This window comes from Blennius ocellaris, assembly GCF_963422515.1.
Source record: "Blennius ocellaris genome assembly, chromosome: 11".
NCBI classification, from domain to species: domain Eukaryota; kingdom Metazoa; phylum Chordata; class Actinopteri; order Blenniiformes; family Blenniidae; genus Blennius; species Blennius ocellaris.
The window spans coordinates 19,323,760-19,337,970 of NC_137660.1; the positions used below are offsets into that span (position 1 = coordinate 19,323,760).

At 40.2% G+C, this 14,211-nt stretch overlaps 3 protein-coding genes across 3 annotated transcripts; 1 reads left to right on the forward strand and 2 right to left on the reverse strand.

The window, feature by feature from the left end:
* kti12 (KTI12 chromatin associated homolog) lies at nt 1-3,649 on the forward strand (the record flags this gene model as incomplete). The annotated part of the gene is made up of 9 exons (XM_080504964.1): nt 1-200; nt 619-670; nt 764-816; nt 910-965; nt 1,065-1,144; nt 1,222-1,381; nt 1,480-1,542; nt 2,792-2,860; nt 3,506-3,649. The coding sequence occupies exons 1-9, from the start codon at nt 50-52 to the stop codon at nt 3,647-3,649; spliced, it is 828 nt and encodes a 275-aa protein (XP_080361090.1). The 5' UTR covers nt 1-49.
* Nucleotides 3,650-5,668: 2,019 nt separating this feature from the next.
* ch25hl1.1 (cholesterol 25-hydroxylase like 1, tandem duplicate 1) lies at nt 5,669-6,520 on the reverse strand (the record flags this gene model as incomplete). The annotated part of the gene is made up of 1 exon (XM_080504733.1): nt 5,669-6,520. One exon carries the CDS (start codon nt 6,518-6,520, stop codon nt 5,669-5,671), a length of 852 nt encoding a protein of 283 aa, XP_080360859.1.
* Nucleotides 6,521-7,652: 1,132 nt separating this feature from the next.
* On the reverse strand, nt 7,653-13,299 carry LOC308136035 (uncharacterized protein). Its single transcript, XM_080504231.1, has 12 exons — nt 13,162-13,299; nt 11,302-11,918; nt 10,779-10,838; nt 10,641-10,693; nt 10,406-10,550; nt 9,924-10,291; nt 9,581-9,809; nt 9,373-9,487; nt 8,565-8,676; nt 8,373-8,484; nt 7,931-8,043; nt 7,653-7,784 (listed from the first exon to the last, which is right to left on the reverse strand). The coding sequence occupies exons 2-12, from the start codon at nt 11,905-11,907 to the stop codon at nt 7,715-7,717; spliced, it is 1,983 nt and encodes a 660-aa protein (XP_080360357.1). The 5' UTR covers nt 11,908-11,918; nt 13,162-13,299; the 3' UTR covers nt 7,653-7,714.
* Nucleotides 13,300-14,211: the final 912 nt, after the last annotated feature.

The following is a 14,211-nucleotide window of genomic DNA, read 5'->3' on the forward strand; positions in this document are numbered from 1 at the left end:
GTGGGTTGTGTGTGTTTTTAGAGATCAGGGTTTTTAAAAATCGACAGTTATGCCATTAATAGTGATGTGTGGCTACCCCTGTAGTGGTAAAACACAAAGGGCAGAAGAACTTAAGGGGTATTTTGAAAACAGCGGCCAACGGAAGGTTCACATTGTCGGAGATGGCGGGTTGGGTGTTGAGAGAAACACAGTTTACTCAGGCAAGTTGTTTTACTTTTTGAAATAGTGTCGCTAATGACTGTTAATGCCACTGTATTGGCTTCCTTGAGCTGTGGTAATTAAACTGGAGGAAGTGATGGCAGCAGGTGACGGTATATTTATGTTTGTCCACGGTGTGTCAACCTAAATACATGTTTGGCATAAGAATATACAAAGTCTCCCATTAAATCTGCACTTAAGTTCGCACACTCCTCACACAACTCTGCATCATTTTGAGGAATTCCTCTAACGTCAATGATCCAGTTCAGTTCTCCCATAAAACAGATATGTTTACACGAAATAATAACCCACAACAAAGGAGAGCAAATGAGTATTTCCCAGCATCACAGTCTCCATTAAGTCTAATGTGAAACAGGTTTACAGAAAGTAATCATGCACTTCTTGATGTGTTTGTTTCAGATTCTCAAAAGGAGAAAAATGTCAGAGCATCTCTGAAAGCTGAAGTGGAAAGGTGATTGTTCATGTCTGTCTCAGTGTTGCACTTCACACTGATACAGCAGTACTTTCAAAAACCTTTGTCATACCAATTAATTTCTTCTTTTAGGAAGGTCAACAAGGAGGACATTGTTCTTTTGGACTCTTTAAATTATATTAAAGGTAAATCTTAAAGGAGTGTCTTGCATTTGGTGAAATGATGATGAGTCTCGGTCAAATATTGGGATTTCTGTTCAACACTGAGATATGTTACAGGTTATCGCTATGAACTGTTCTGCCTCATCAAGCACGCTCAGACACCACACTGCCTGGTGAGAGCACTGAAGAATTCACTTACATTTAGAGGCTTTCTCATCTTATACTCACAAATCAAACTTAAAGGTCTTGCTATTTATTTATTTTTTATGAAGGTATACTGCTTGACGTCACATGAACAGAGCTCGTCATGGAACACCGACAGAGACGCTGCTGAGCAGTACAACCAGGACATGTGAGTAAAAAGCCTCTGCGCCACAGACACAACTTATTGTATGACATTGACATTTTGGTCTGTGTTGTGTTTTAAAGGCTTGATGCATTAGTTCAGAGATTTGAAGCGCCGGACTCCAGAAACCGATGGGACAGCCCACTTTTCACCATCCTGAAAGATGACACGCTTCCCTTTCAGGAGATTTCTGATGCACTTCTCAAAAGAAAAGCACCCCCACCAAACCAGTCCACTCAGAGTGTAAGTCATTGATGTTTGTTGTATCATGCAATCCTTGTCATAATAGCATAATAAATTGTCATGATATCAATTTAAGAATGATTTTTCTTTTTTTACAGCAACCATTGTCCTCTTCAAACTACTTGTACGAGCTGGACAAGATCACACAGGATGTGTTAATGGTGCGTCTGCATATCTTTTTTTAATTTCATGTCATTGTAAATCCCTATTCCCTATCTCTAATATATCTATTTTTAATCCACCCATCTTATTTCCCAATTAGGCCATATTTATTTTTAACCAGGAGTTAATTCCAGTCCTTACTTTCATCTTGCAGCCATTTTTCATCCTGCTTCACAATCACGCAGTCACGCTCTTTAACAGTCAAAAGGTCGCAAGCAGATAATAAGAGAAGTCGGCACAATAGGAACAATGTAGACACGGTAACGGAATTAAAGTACAATAATGGCACAATGAGTGCGGGGCTAGATCTTAAATGTGCCTTTAAAAACAAGCTGAAATATAATTTATCTCTTAAGATATTTCCTTTTCCAAGATGACCCAGGAGATAAATATACAAAAATCAAAATGAAACGGTCGAGATGTCAAATGTTAAAGACGTGTTGTTCAGCAGTGTGAAGATTTGACTTGATTCCCTTCCGTCAAAACAAAGGTAACGGGCATTTATTGCTCACTGGAAGTTTCTCGGTCAATACTTTCAATTAATCTGCATGGAAATGGAGCTTTGAGTCATGCAAATGACCGCAGAGCTCTCGCACCTTGATAAGTTTAAATTGGCACTTAATGATGTGAACATTCCTGATGATCCATAAATGACGATATCTTCCACTCAACAGAGGCACTTGTTTAAGGCGATTAAACCCTGTTATTGACGGTGTCTTTTTTTTTTGGTCAATACTCAGAATTTTATTTCTCATTCCATCGATTTAATATTGACAATAATGTTAAACCATTACTTCGTACGCAGGTTTTTATTATCAAAGAGCCTGCCAAATCTACCACGCATGTCCCATGAATGTGACGCAAGTAAGAAATCAATGAAGCACAAAAGTAACTTACTGGTTTCCAGTAATTAGCCTTCAAAAAGCAATAAACGAAGTCAATAGGCAGGCAAGTGAGTGTTTTAACTACCTGTGTGTGTCATTGTGATGTGCCAAGGCTGCTACACAATAAGAAATCACCCTTCGTCTTTGCTATCGAGTACACACATTTCTTAAGGGGTCACTTTTTGACTTTACACTGACGTATGTTCATGGACAATTAATGTTTTTAGTATTTATTGTTGTTATGAATGTTATGTTATGCATTTATGCCTCACTATTTGTATGTTAATTATTACTTTGATGACCGTTCGCCTAAGAAGTTGTTCTTTCTGTAATCTGACAGAAAAATATTGTCAAATCTTTTCAGGCAATATTTAATGCACAGAAGACGAGTGTTCCCGGGGATCTGATCTCATTTCCTGGAGCTACAGAGAAGATATCCTTTTTTACTGCTGGATGTACGGCCCTTCACATTTATTACTGCTATAATGCTTTGATTAATCTTTTCACATCTTTTAGTAGTTTGGCGTCAATACCATATCACAATGTGTGTGTATGTGAGCGGTAATGACTTTCTGGACGTCCGTTTCACCAAGTAACATTTCCTCACCCGTGGGAGGCAAAGCGCTCGGTGTAAAAGACCATCAAAAAGCTCAAATGAAAAAAAAAAACAGCGACCAAGTAGCATGAAAGGTCTCGCCTGTAAAAGCATGCTGTGAGATGATTGAGAAAAAAAACGGAAAGGACAGATGAGTGGATGTTTATAGGTAGCAGTGTCGTGCCGTCTCAGAACCACCACTTTCATTTTCTCCTTTGAACGTGTCGACGTGAGCAAACTGTTATTTGAAAGCACATTAGGCTCTGTGCCGCTCAATCTTTAATTACCTGGACCATAATTGGAGTTTGAAATGACGTCAATAACAGTCAGTACCTCATGGCTCTTTGTTGTCGTCTCCTCACCAAAGGTTGAAACGTGGTACTGTGACCTTTAAATACTTTTGCTTTTAAAAAATTGTACCTACCTCTGACTAAAGCGGGTTTGTTGAATAGGAGAAGGATTTACCTTAACCTGGTGTTAAACATCGAGCTCACCAGAAGCATCAACATGGCGGAGTTGCGAAAATTCCGGCGTCAATTCATCAGCTACTCCAAGTTGCACCCAACGGAAAACACGGGACAGATTGCCAACATGTTTGTGCAGTATTTGAATAAAAGTCTTCACTGACATTTCATAGAGATCTCTTGTTTTCGTTTTAATCTGGAACAAATAAATATACACAAAGATTTCTAATTGTGATGTTTTTATGTCAATGGAGCTCAATCAAAAGGTTGGTTCTTCAAATATTGGTTGCATCTTCATTCATTCATCTGTATTCATCCATCTTTATACAAGCTTGGGCCCTGAGGGGAGATGAAACCAATGAAATGGTATGAAAAGCACGAGTCCATCACATAAGTATTCTAACAAGCATGGATTTTGGGTTGTAGGATGAAGCAAGAGTTCCTGGAGAAAATCCATGCGGGCACGAACTCCAGAAAAGCCCCGGATTGGATTTGTTCCCGAAGCCACTTGCAGTGAGCCTCTTGTGCTCGCCACTTCCACATTGACTTCCCTTTTGCCGACGTTGTAATTTTTAATTGAGCATAATTTTCAGTGTCACTTTTATCCATCAGTATTGAACATGCTCAAATGACCCTAATTCCACCTGTGCTTTGCTTGGCGTCTGTGTAGCAAGCTCAGCAAGCAGTACTGTAGTTGTTCAGGAGCTCCTTGTTACTTTGAGGAATTTCTAAGCAAAAAGTGTTGCTGAGTAAAGCTCTTTCAATAGTTTTGCGTTCATAAGAAGATTGCCAGAGCAGCAAAAAGAGGTGGTTGTTGTTAACAGGAGTTTGTATTTGTTTTTCCTACACTGTAGCTAATTACTGCTCCTTCTAGGATGTTTCAGTGCCAAAGGAACATACCATTCTCTCCATATGAGGGCTTATGTAACCTTTCATAAGCTTTTACATAATGGTCTTAGGGTCTTTTTTACCACATGATGTATGGATGGATGGATAGATAGATAGATAGATAGATAGAATTAAGGCATCGCAAAAAGCCATCATTCTGTGCTCTTAAAGAAATATTGACTCCACAACTTTGAGAATTTCAAATCATTTCAAAGTGCCTGCTTGATATGTGAGTCTGTGCATGCGATGGCTGCATTGCCCCTGGGTTTTTTTTAATTAAAAATAGAAATGGTATCACTAATACAAGGTCATCCATCAGGGGGATTGTGAAGTAAAACATTGAAATTTCCCTTTGGCACAGAGTGCCTTATCTATTACAGTTTACTCAAACTGCAATACTCTACCTTCATCAATTAGCATTGTCTTTGTTTTACTATTTGTTTTTATTGTTCTGATATTCTGTAACCCTGTATGTTTGTATGTGTGGGACAACTGATGGAAATGAGCCTTGTGCTAAATCCAGCTTATTTACAGCAGCCTTTTGAAAACTCATACTACATTAACATGCACTAAATAAACAAACCAAACTGCAACCAGGTACCGAATACAATTCACATTTATAAATATAGCACAATAAAAGCAAGTTAAAACTGTAACTAGGGTTCATGTAAAATTGTAAAAGTTCAAACGAAATACTATGCATTTGTAGATATATTTGCACATATTATATAATCATATACATAACATGGCTTGTGCATGTTTTGCAGTGTTGGGATTGGAAGGCAGAGATTATTATGGTTCAGTGGGAAAGAGGTAGAAGAAGTCTAAAGTCTGATTTATGGCACCAGGCAGGACAGACTTCCTGAGTGAAGCTGGATGAATGTGTGGCTGAAGTTGGTCTTGAGGTTGTCCGGTGTTTGATGTTGGGGGCGGCAGACACTGTCCACAATTGTCAGCAACTTTACCAACATTCTGTTCTCGGCCACCGCCTCCAGAGCGACAAGCTTCAAGCCAACAACTGACCCACCGTTTTTAGTGAGTTTATTTAAGTCAATAAGGCAAGCGTTTCAGTCTATTGGTCGTTCGACAGACATGAAGAGAAGTATCAGATTACTTGCAATGATGGTGCTTTTATTGAATGACAAGACATAAAATATAAGTCTCAATATGAAAAAACATGCTATGAAAACGGCAAGTGCAATGCAATCAACAATTATTACAAAAGTAATGAACTTTACAAGCGACAATAATGGGACAGTGTAGAGAGAATTGTGAACAATATACGGTACAAATTTTACAAAACTGCTTTTAACTGTGTTTTTACAGTTTTCTTCTTCAAAGGCAAGGCAGTGCCAAAGATTCTGTCCCAGTGGCTGAAGAAAGGTGCATAGTTGCTGCTTGGCTTCTGATGGTGCATGTCATGTGCCGGCGCACCTCCCAGCAGACCAAGAGGCACCAGGTGGTTTAGGGTCCAGGGAAAGTCGTAGCCTATGTGGTCCTCAACAGACATCCAGATACTGAAGGCTGTGATGAACCATGTGGTCAGTGGGTGAACCTTCAAAAGAAGAGGGTCCTGGTTGCTCCATAAGCCCACGGTCATCAGCTCGGGGATGCTGAGCTGCTCAGTCGACCACGAGAAAGGTGCGCTGTATTCATGGTGGACTGCGTGGATCCAGCGGTACAGCTGCTGATGCTTATGATGCACAAAGTGCCAGAAATAATACTGAGTGTCAAAGAGGAGCAGTACAGCAAGTCCATCAATAAATACCTCCGACACAGTGGGAGCATCCTGTGGCATTATGGGTGGAGGCAGAATGAACATACTGAGTATTACAGAGGGTAGAACAAAGAAGATGTGGTTGTACAAAGCTGTCCGGCAGCTCCTGATCATCATTTCCACTGTTGGCTTCCTGTCTGGCTGGATCTTGTACTGGTGGAACTGTGGCACCCTTTCCCCCAGGAGGTCTAGTACAGTAAAAGGAATACTGAAGAGGAAGTAGCTGGAAAAGGCCACTAAAACAGGAAAAAATGGAGACGACACAAGAGCCCGGTGGTGAAAAAGCAGGTAATCCCACAAAGGCTGCAGGAGACGGTCTGAGGTCCTGGAGGGCAGGAGGTTCAGCATTAGATCTGTGATGTTCATCATCTCTGCTGAATTCGTTGAAGGCTGCTGCTGATCCAAGCAAACTTCTGCCTTATATAGTGGATTTCCAGTGAAGGAGCTTTGTTCTCAGTGAAACAGACTTAGGCTTAGGTTTTCAGGAGTTTCACACCTTACAAGCAGATTAAGAAAAGACGAACATGTGTCAGACGGAACAAAACACAAAACTTTTTCAAACTGCTGAAAAGTTCGTTTTTCAGTCAAGACAAGAAAGGAGGACACACATTTTTTGTTTGTTTGTTTGAATAATCTTCAATGCCCCAAATATTTCTGCTTCCCAATCTTAGTTTGAGACACGGACCTCATTCAATGTGTCATTATCTGCCCAGGGGTCCTGTCAAGTGACTGAATGATGGATGAATCAAATAATCCAGTGTGTAAAGTTGTATCAATAAAGCTCGGAGAAATCAGTCCAAATGCTGTTTGCACAAATATTTTGGTACTGTTGCACCAGCTCTAGACGAAAGCTGTGATGTCTGGGACACAACCCAGTTTCTCAGATTTGTGCACAGTCAGGAAGTATTTGGGAATTATAGAGGAGCTGGCACCAACGCAAGAGCAATACCTCAGGAGTAGTTCAATCACGATGGAAAACACTGGCTTGGGAAGACAAGTACGGTAAATAGAACTGATGGTTGTCCAAATCTATTTTATGGATTTGATGCTTCCTTTAACAAAATCTGCTTCACATTTTTTTTCCACCCAGTTCCAATGATAAAAACTATACTATTAGTGTTTTTTCCTCGACAATTATGAGAGTTTGTGTGAATGCGATTATATAAAGTGCATAATCAGGACTTTAGGGGGCAGATGCAAACTGAAAACTTTCCAGGGAGGGGAAAAACGGTCAGGAAAAACTGATCTTGGGCAACATCTACCTCCCATCTATACTGTATATGCTATTAGAGCCAGAGCTCAACAAGCTGGCTGGGTGCCAACTGTGTAATGTGATCAAATAACCTGCATGCATTTTCTCTATTGCTTTGGAAGGGCTTGAACAGTTGGACCCAATATGAAAATCAACCAAATGGTAGTTTGTAAAAAAACAAAACAAAACAAAACTCACTTCTATAATATCAAAAACTGTCATCACACTCAATGGTCATAAAAATGATTTATTCAGCAAATAGATTATTTCATTGAAATAATTGTTCATTATTCATGCAGTAAGGCTCCAAACTACTTCTTGTCGCTGGCTGCTTTCCTGGAAATCGTTTTGTTGGAGTTGCTGTACTTCTGCCGATCATTTCTGTCGAGAAAATAACAAACAATAAAAAAATAAAAAAAAAATAAAAAAGGCATATCAACACAAAACATTCAGAAATGTTTCTACTGCTAAAATAGCAGCAATTGAAGTGGGGGACATGTTGAGCTGACGTCATTATGGAGCTGTACCTGGACATTTTCACTCGGTTTCTACATCCCAGGCCTCCCTCCCAGTGAGTGGAGCGCGCTCCTCTTGTCATCATGCTCCCACAGCTGATGCAAGGTTTTGTGTTGCCGTATGGCTGCAACACAGAGGATGTTAAGGATCACAAACAAAAAAAACATTCAAAAGCTCCTATTTGTTCTTTCTTTGAACTACCTCTTGGAGAAAAAAAAAAACATTAAAATATTTGAGGAGCTCCTCCGACTATAAAATGATTATTTTTAATACACATAAATCAAATTTTTTACAATGATATTTATTTATTCTTTTTTATTAAGAAAAATCATGGTTGCTTTGGAAGTTATTTATTGGATTTATTTATGTGTTCTTTGCTTTTTTTTAAAATGTTGGCTGGGGTGGTTCAGTGAACTGCCTTATATGTAAATAAAGTGCAGATCTCTAACTCACCTGTTCTTTGGCGCAGAAGCCACAAATCATCCTTGAGGCGAGCTCCATGGGGTGGTCCTGGTTCTCGTCATGGCACACGTCACAGGGGTAAGCCCGGCCACAGCACGGAAACCTGACAGCAAAGGTACAGAGCCGCCATTAAATCCTGAATTTGATTCGCACACGTTTCACGGGTCACAGTGAAGCCGGTACCTCAGCCAGCGATGGCTCTGTTTGTAATGTTTGCATGTTCCTTTTTCAGGCAGTGGCTTTCCCTTTTGCACAGCGGGATCTCTGACTGTCTTGTAATTAATACTGATTGGACCTGCAAAAAAAAAAAGAAAAACGTCACTCTAAATTTGCTTTTCAGGTTAATTTATATCCATATATTAACTGGGATACTACATTGTGCATTTCAGTTTCATCTTTATTTATCTTTTTTTTAACACTTAAAACAACATTTTATTTTTACATTTTAATTGAGATAATTAATGGCCTCCTGTTAAAACAATAACAAGAGCATTTGACCTTGTGATGTTTAAGATAATGTATTTCCATAAGATTTAAGAAATTTGAAAAAAAAGGTTTAATAATTTCAGTTTCATTCAATACCATCAAAACATACTCAGCTTTCACTGTTTGAACTACATTCTAAAATTTCTACTGTATATGTTCCTGTATATACAATATGCGTTCACATCGATCCACAAATATAAACACACACACACACCAAATGGAAAATGGATTTCACTTACATGGCGCTTTTCAACTGCTTGAGCAGTCACAAAGCGCTTTACACTGTCAATCACATTCACCCACACATTTACCCAACAATGGAGCAACAACATCAAACATGGAGATTAATGCACGGCTGACGCAATTCAATCAAATAACCCATTGGAAGGTAGTTATTCAATTATATAAGATTGGTCGGAAAGCCAACTATGTCAGCTGGGTGTTGCGAGATACAGTATTAGACTATTACTAATCCCTTTCATAGCAAATGTAGGTGAGCCCTGACCTGTTTTGCTGGTGTGAGGCTGGATAAACTGGAATCTTGTGCTCTCGGCCAAGATGCTGAGTTTGCTGTGGCAGTGCTCGCAATTGAACTCCTTGGTTTTTCCATAGAAGATATTCTGAAAAGCAACACAAATGGAATAGTTTTAGATCAAATCAGGGTTCACCACCCAGCGCTGCTGTAGGATGGGGGGGGGGGGGGGTTTCGCTACCTGCACAGGGCCATCCAGCGAGCAGCTGAGGCACCCCACACCGAGTTCACAGTCCTGAAGTACGAGGTCAGTCGGCGTGGCGTTGTGGAGGTCCAAGTAACCCAGAACATCGCTGTAATGATGGAGCATGCATGGCCTGAATGCTGCATTTATACTCCCACTACAATTCTCACACTGAGCTGCACAGGGTGTCCTGCCATTGAGCGTCAGGTCTGCAGTCACCTTGCACCTGAAAAACGACACACACACACACACAATACAAGGTCGCACACACCGATGAGGGACATTTCTTTCACTTTGACGACGAATCACTTAATCTTTATTTTTTGGATATTTTCCTCACCTACTGCACTGAAGACAGACAGTAATCTGATGGGCGACCACAGTGGCAGTGTTCTCCCCCAGCCTCAGACCCAGCAGCTTCACCTCGGTGCCTCTGCGAGGATCCCTAATCTTGATGTTCTCCACCAGGCGACTCGCTTCCTCCTGCAGCTGCCCTTCATCGCACTCGTCGCCCTCCTGCTGTTCCTCTCCTTCCACCGGCATCTCATCATCTGGATGGTCCGTCTCTCTTGCATCACAAGCATCTTTATCTGTGTTCGCAGCGGCCGTGTCTGAAGCAGGCTCGGACTTTTCACACGCTGTCGACTGGAGCTCCTGATATGTAATAAACTGCAGTCCAGCTTTCTCCAAGTCAATGTCCTTTTTCAACTGATTGAAAAAACAACAACAACAACAACAAAAAACTATATCTCAACACCAGTAAATGTCAAACACACAATCCCAACTTGCTATCAATGGCTGGTCACATGGGTTCAGCCTTACCTGCCTGGCTCCTTCAGTGAACAGTCTCTCCAAGCTGCGATCAAGCCAGCGAAGAAAAGGTCGAAAAAGCAGCTCCACCTTTCCCATAAGCTGGTTGGTTGCGTGCTTGGCCTGGAGCCACTCCAGTGATGATTGCTGCACATGCCTACGTGGTCAAAGATTTATGGAAACAGCATATTGCTTTTAATTGCCACTGAAATAAAGGATTATATATTAACGAAAGTAAAGATGCTACCTTGCCATGACTGGTGGTATGTCCTGATCCAGTGGGACATCCAATGTAAAAATCTGTGAGAAGTTGGGTTTTTTTTTTCATGTCAGTCGTTTATTTTATGTCTATGAAGAAAACCACAGTAATAAGGGAAGTCTTTACCTCTTGGGGGTAATTGTCCGGAAAGCTCATCATGATATCGATTTCTTTCAGATCAAAAGGCTGAAAGTTAAAATGCAAAGTTAGTTTATCGTGAAAAGTAACTGTCCGTGTCTCCGTCACCTCCCCATGAACCAAAGCACAAAAAGTATTAGAAAAATGGTTCTTGGTCAACCAGTTGAAATATTGGCTGCCATGCCGAGTGACTTCATAGAAATTCAGTGGAACTTTTGTCTGAGGTTTATTCTACACAGGGTGACTTGTTCCAAAAGAGTCAGACTTTAAATGCTTTAAAATAATTTTGCCTCATTTCAGTCTCCTCCTCAGTGATTCAACTTCACAGATTGAAATCCTGCCCTAATTGGTAATCACACTATCATGGTCTTGTATGAATTGTTATAATAATTATTCTAAGTGACGTGTTGATCCGCCTTAAATCCAAACCGAGCTGCATTAAAGAAATGACATGTGACTTCTTTTTTTTTTTGCTTTAAACACTCGGCACAAGAAAAAAAAAGGTGTTTACCCAGTCTGGATCAGTAGCCTCTACAGTCACTCGGTAGTAAGTGACTTTGCCATCACTTCTTTCTTGAATAATCAGCTGATCGTTGGGGAAACGTTTCTTCAGCTGCTGGATCTCCGTTTCTCGAAGCTGTTTGGCGACGTCGTCCGTCATGTCACAAAGCTTCACGTCCTGAAATGTGGTGGGGCGAGACACTGGTGTACTCTTTTGCGCAGACCTGGTACGACGAACAGGAACAGGTTGATCATCCACCGAGGGGAGCTGCGGTGGATGCCAGAATCGACATCTGTCCTCCATGGTGCAGTGGCCCGAGACAAAATAGCGACAGGGTCGGCGTGAAACGGCTGGCACAACAACGGCTTTATGTAGAGGAGGCAGCCCATGGCCTACTTCTCCACCAGGTGAGGTTGTAGGTGTGGCCTCAGTCCGGTTATTTGCCCGGACAGCTTTCTTTTCATGGCTCATGCCATCACCTCTCACGTGTAGGAATTTACATCTCTCCCCGAAATTGCAGCGGCGTCCTTGAGAGAAGAAACGGCAGAGCGGTTGTGCACTCGGAGCAGGCTTGGATTCAAGTTCTTCAGTCTTCTCGCCACCGCCATTCTCCATGTTATCAACACCTGAATGAAGAAAGGCAAAACATAACTTTAGGGAGGTATTTAATGTTGCATCTTTTTTTCTTTTTGTTTAAACTATAGAAAATGTTATTATTTGAAGGATCTAACTCAAATGATGAAATTTCAAGAAAGTTTGATTTATTACACAAAACTAAAAAAAAAGTAAAGCCTCTTTGCCTTTTTTATAATTCTAATCCAATATTTCATGAGATCAGATGTCTTACTTTTTCTATTTCTACCCAGAGGCCACAATAAAAACAATTCTTACGATCAACGGCCACCCAAAGGTTGGTGTTTAAAGGGTCATTTCTTCACATATTGGTTGTGAGCACTTCAACAAAAGACAGATTTTCATAATCAGAGTTTTAGCTATTAGTTTGTAGTGGCTTCAAGAAGACAACTCATACGCCATTTTATATTAAAGCAGAACAAATCTTGGAAAATAGCATAATATATTGAATTCCTGCTTGTGAAACAACAGTGAGTCAACTTTTCCATTAAAGACCTTTGGAGTCGGCATGTTTACAGGGGGGCGTGTCAGGAGAGACACTGGTGTGGTCACCTATAATAAATTATTTTTGCTTAAAAATACCATTTTAGTATAGACAGCAGCACCAACAGAAAATGCAGTTCATTTCGCAAGTCATGTGTTTGCAAATCATCAATCCAGAAACCTGCCAAGTCATTGTGACCAGAACAACTTTAATTGACTCTGCCTTTAGTTACATTTTGACCAAAGGAAAGCTGGATTTTTTTTTTTAAACCGCCACTAGAAACACAACGGTGCTAACTAATAATTAAATAGTAAAAATTCCAAAGAGAACTTAATACATTTCATGATGACATTGTATCTGTCATGCCATGTGAAAAGGCATTTTGAACATTTCATTAAACCTGGTAAACGGTCATATATTTTAGACATTTAAATGTGAGGCCACCTATTTCAAACCTAGAGTTTTACTATTTATACTTTTTAGTCCCAATAACATACATTTAACAATATATGCTCACTTTAAGTTAGCATGAGGAACCTGATCACGATTTATTACGACACATAGTTGAAATAAGTTGGGTTAAACTACCAAACCATATTTGTAAATACCTCGATCTGATCCTGGCAAATTTCACAATAACAGTAATATAGTGGCCTTCTAAGCTAAGACAGCTAAACTTCACGGGCTGTTACGAATCTATGTTTCTAACACTGCGCTTGTCATTTCCAGTTGAAATAGAAACATAGAATTACCTCAGATAATCACAAACCTCCTCCTGAAGCTTTGGACCTGCTTTTTTAAAGCTTATAAAGATCGTTTGAGAACGACTTCACTTTCTGTCAGCTCACACTGCGCAGGAATATTACGAATTACATGCGACCAGCGGTTTCTGGTGTTTGAGGATCACAAATATATTCATAACGTGGACAAGAGAACACTGCACTGTGTGAGGGTTATAAAGAGTTTGGTCACAAGCCGTTTAAAAAAAGATCCTCAGCTATGAAGGTCTGTCGTCCTCTAGAGTTTGGGAGGGTGAAATGCGTTGGATGGCAAAAACAAACACACGCGCGCACGCGCGCGCACACACACACACGCACACACACACACACAACAAAAACTTGTTTGACCTACAAATACACTTAAAGGATTCAAAGTAAATTTGTCAAACAAACGAGCAATCAGAGTTTTATGACGTCCGCCAAAGGTTGACCTGGACTCCGAAAAAAATGTATTAGGTGAATTCCGACAAAATCTATGGTTTTGATGCAATCTTGCGAAAAGACATACAGACAGACAATACAGTAATGATGTTCATGTGTCCTTGGCGGACGTAAAAATGACACCATACTTAAGAAAAAGTGAAAAACATTCCTCCAAAAATACACATTTGAGACTTGACTGTTGAATTGTCAGTAGTCTAGACGCCTTCGTTTTCATATATCTGCATACAATAGCCAAGTTTTCCACAAAATCTTTATTGTTAATGTATGGGATGCACAAAACATACAGACAGTACAGTACATCTGCAGAGAGCTGAATCCTTTCAGTCTGACACCAGAACAAAAGGCATGGCACACATTAGGTCGACCCTAGTTCTCCATCGTTTTTCCTCTTACAGACTCATACAGACTGTAGGGCATTTGCTCTGCAAAGGTTTCTCCTTGGTAAGAGCAAGTTTATTTTTCTACTCTTACCTATATGCTTGCTCATGTCAAATATGCATATGTGCCTTAACATCACAATGTTGTTTTTGGCGCTATTTAAATAAGTTGAATTGAATTACAAAAAACGTCACAGGAGAA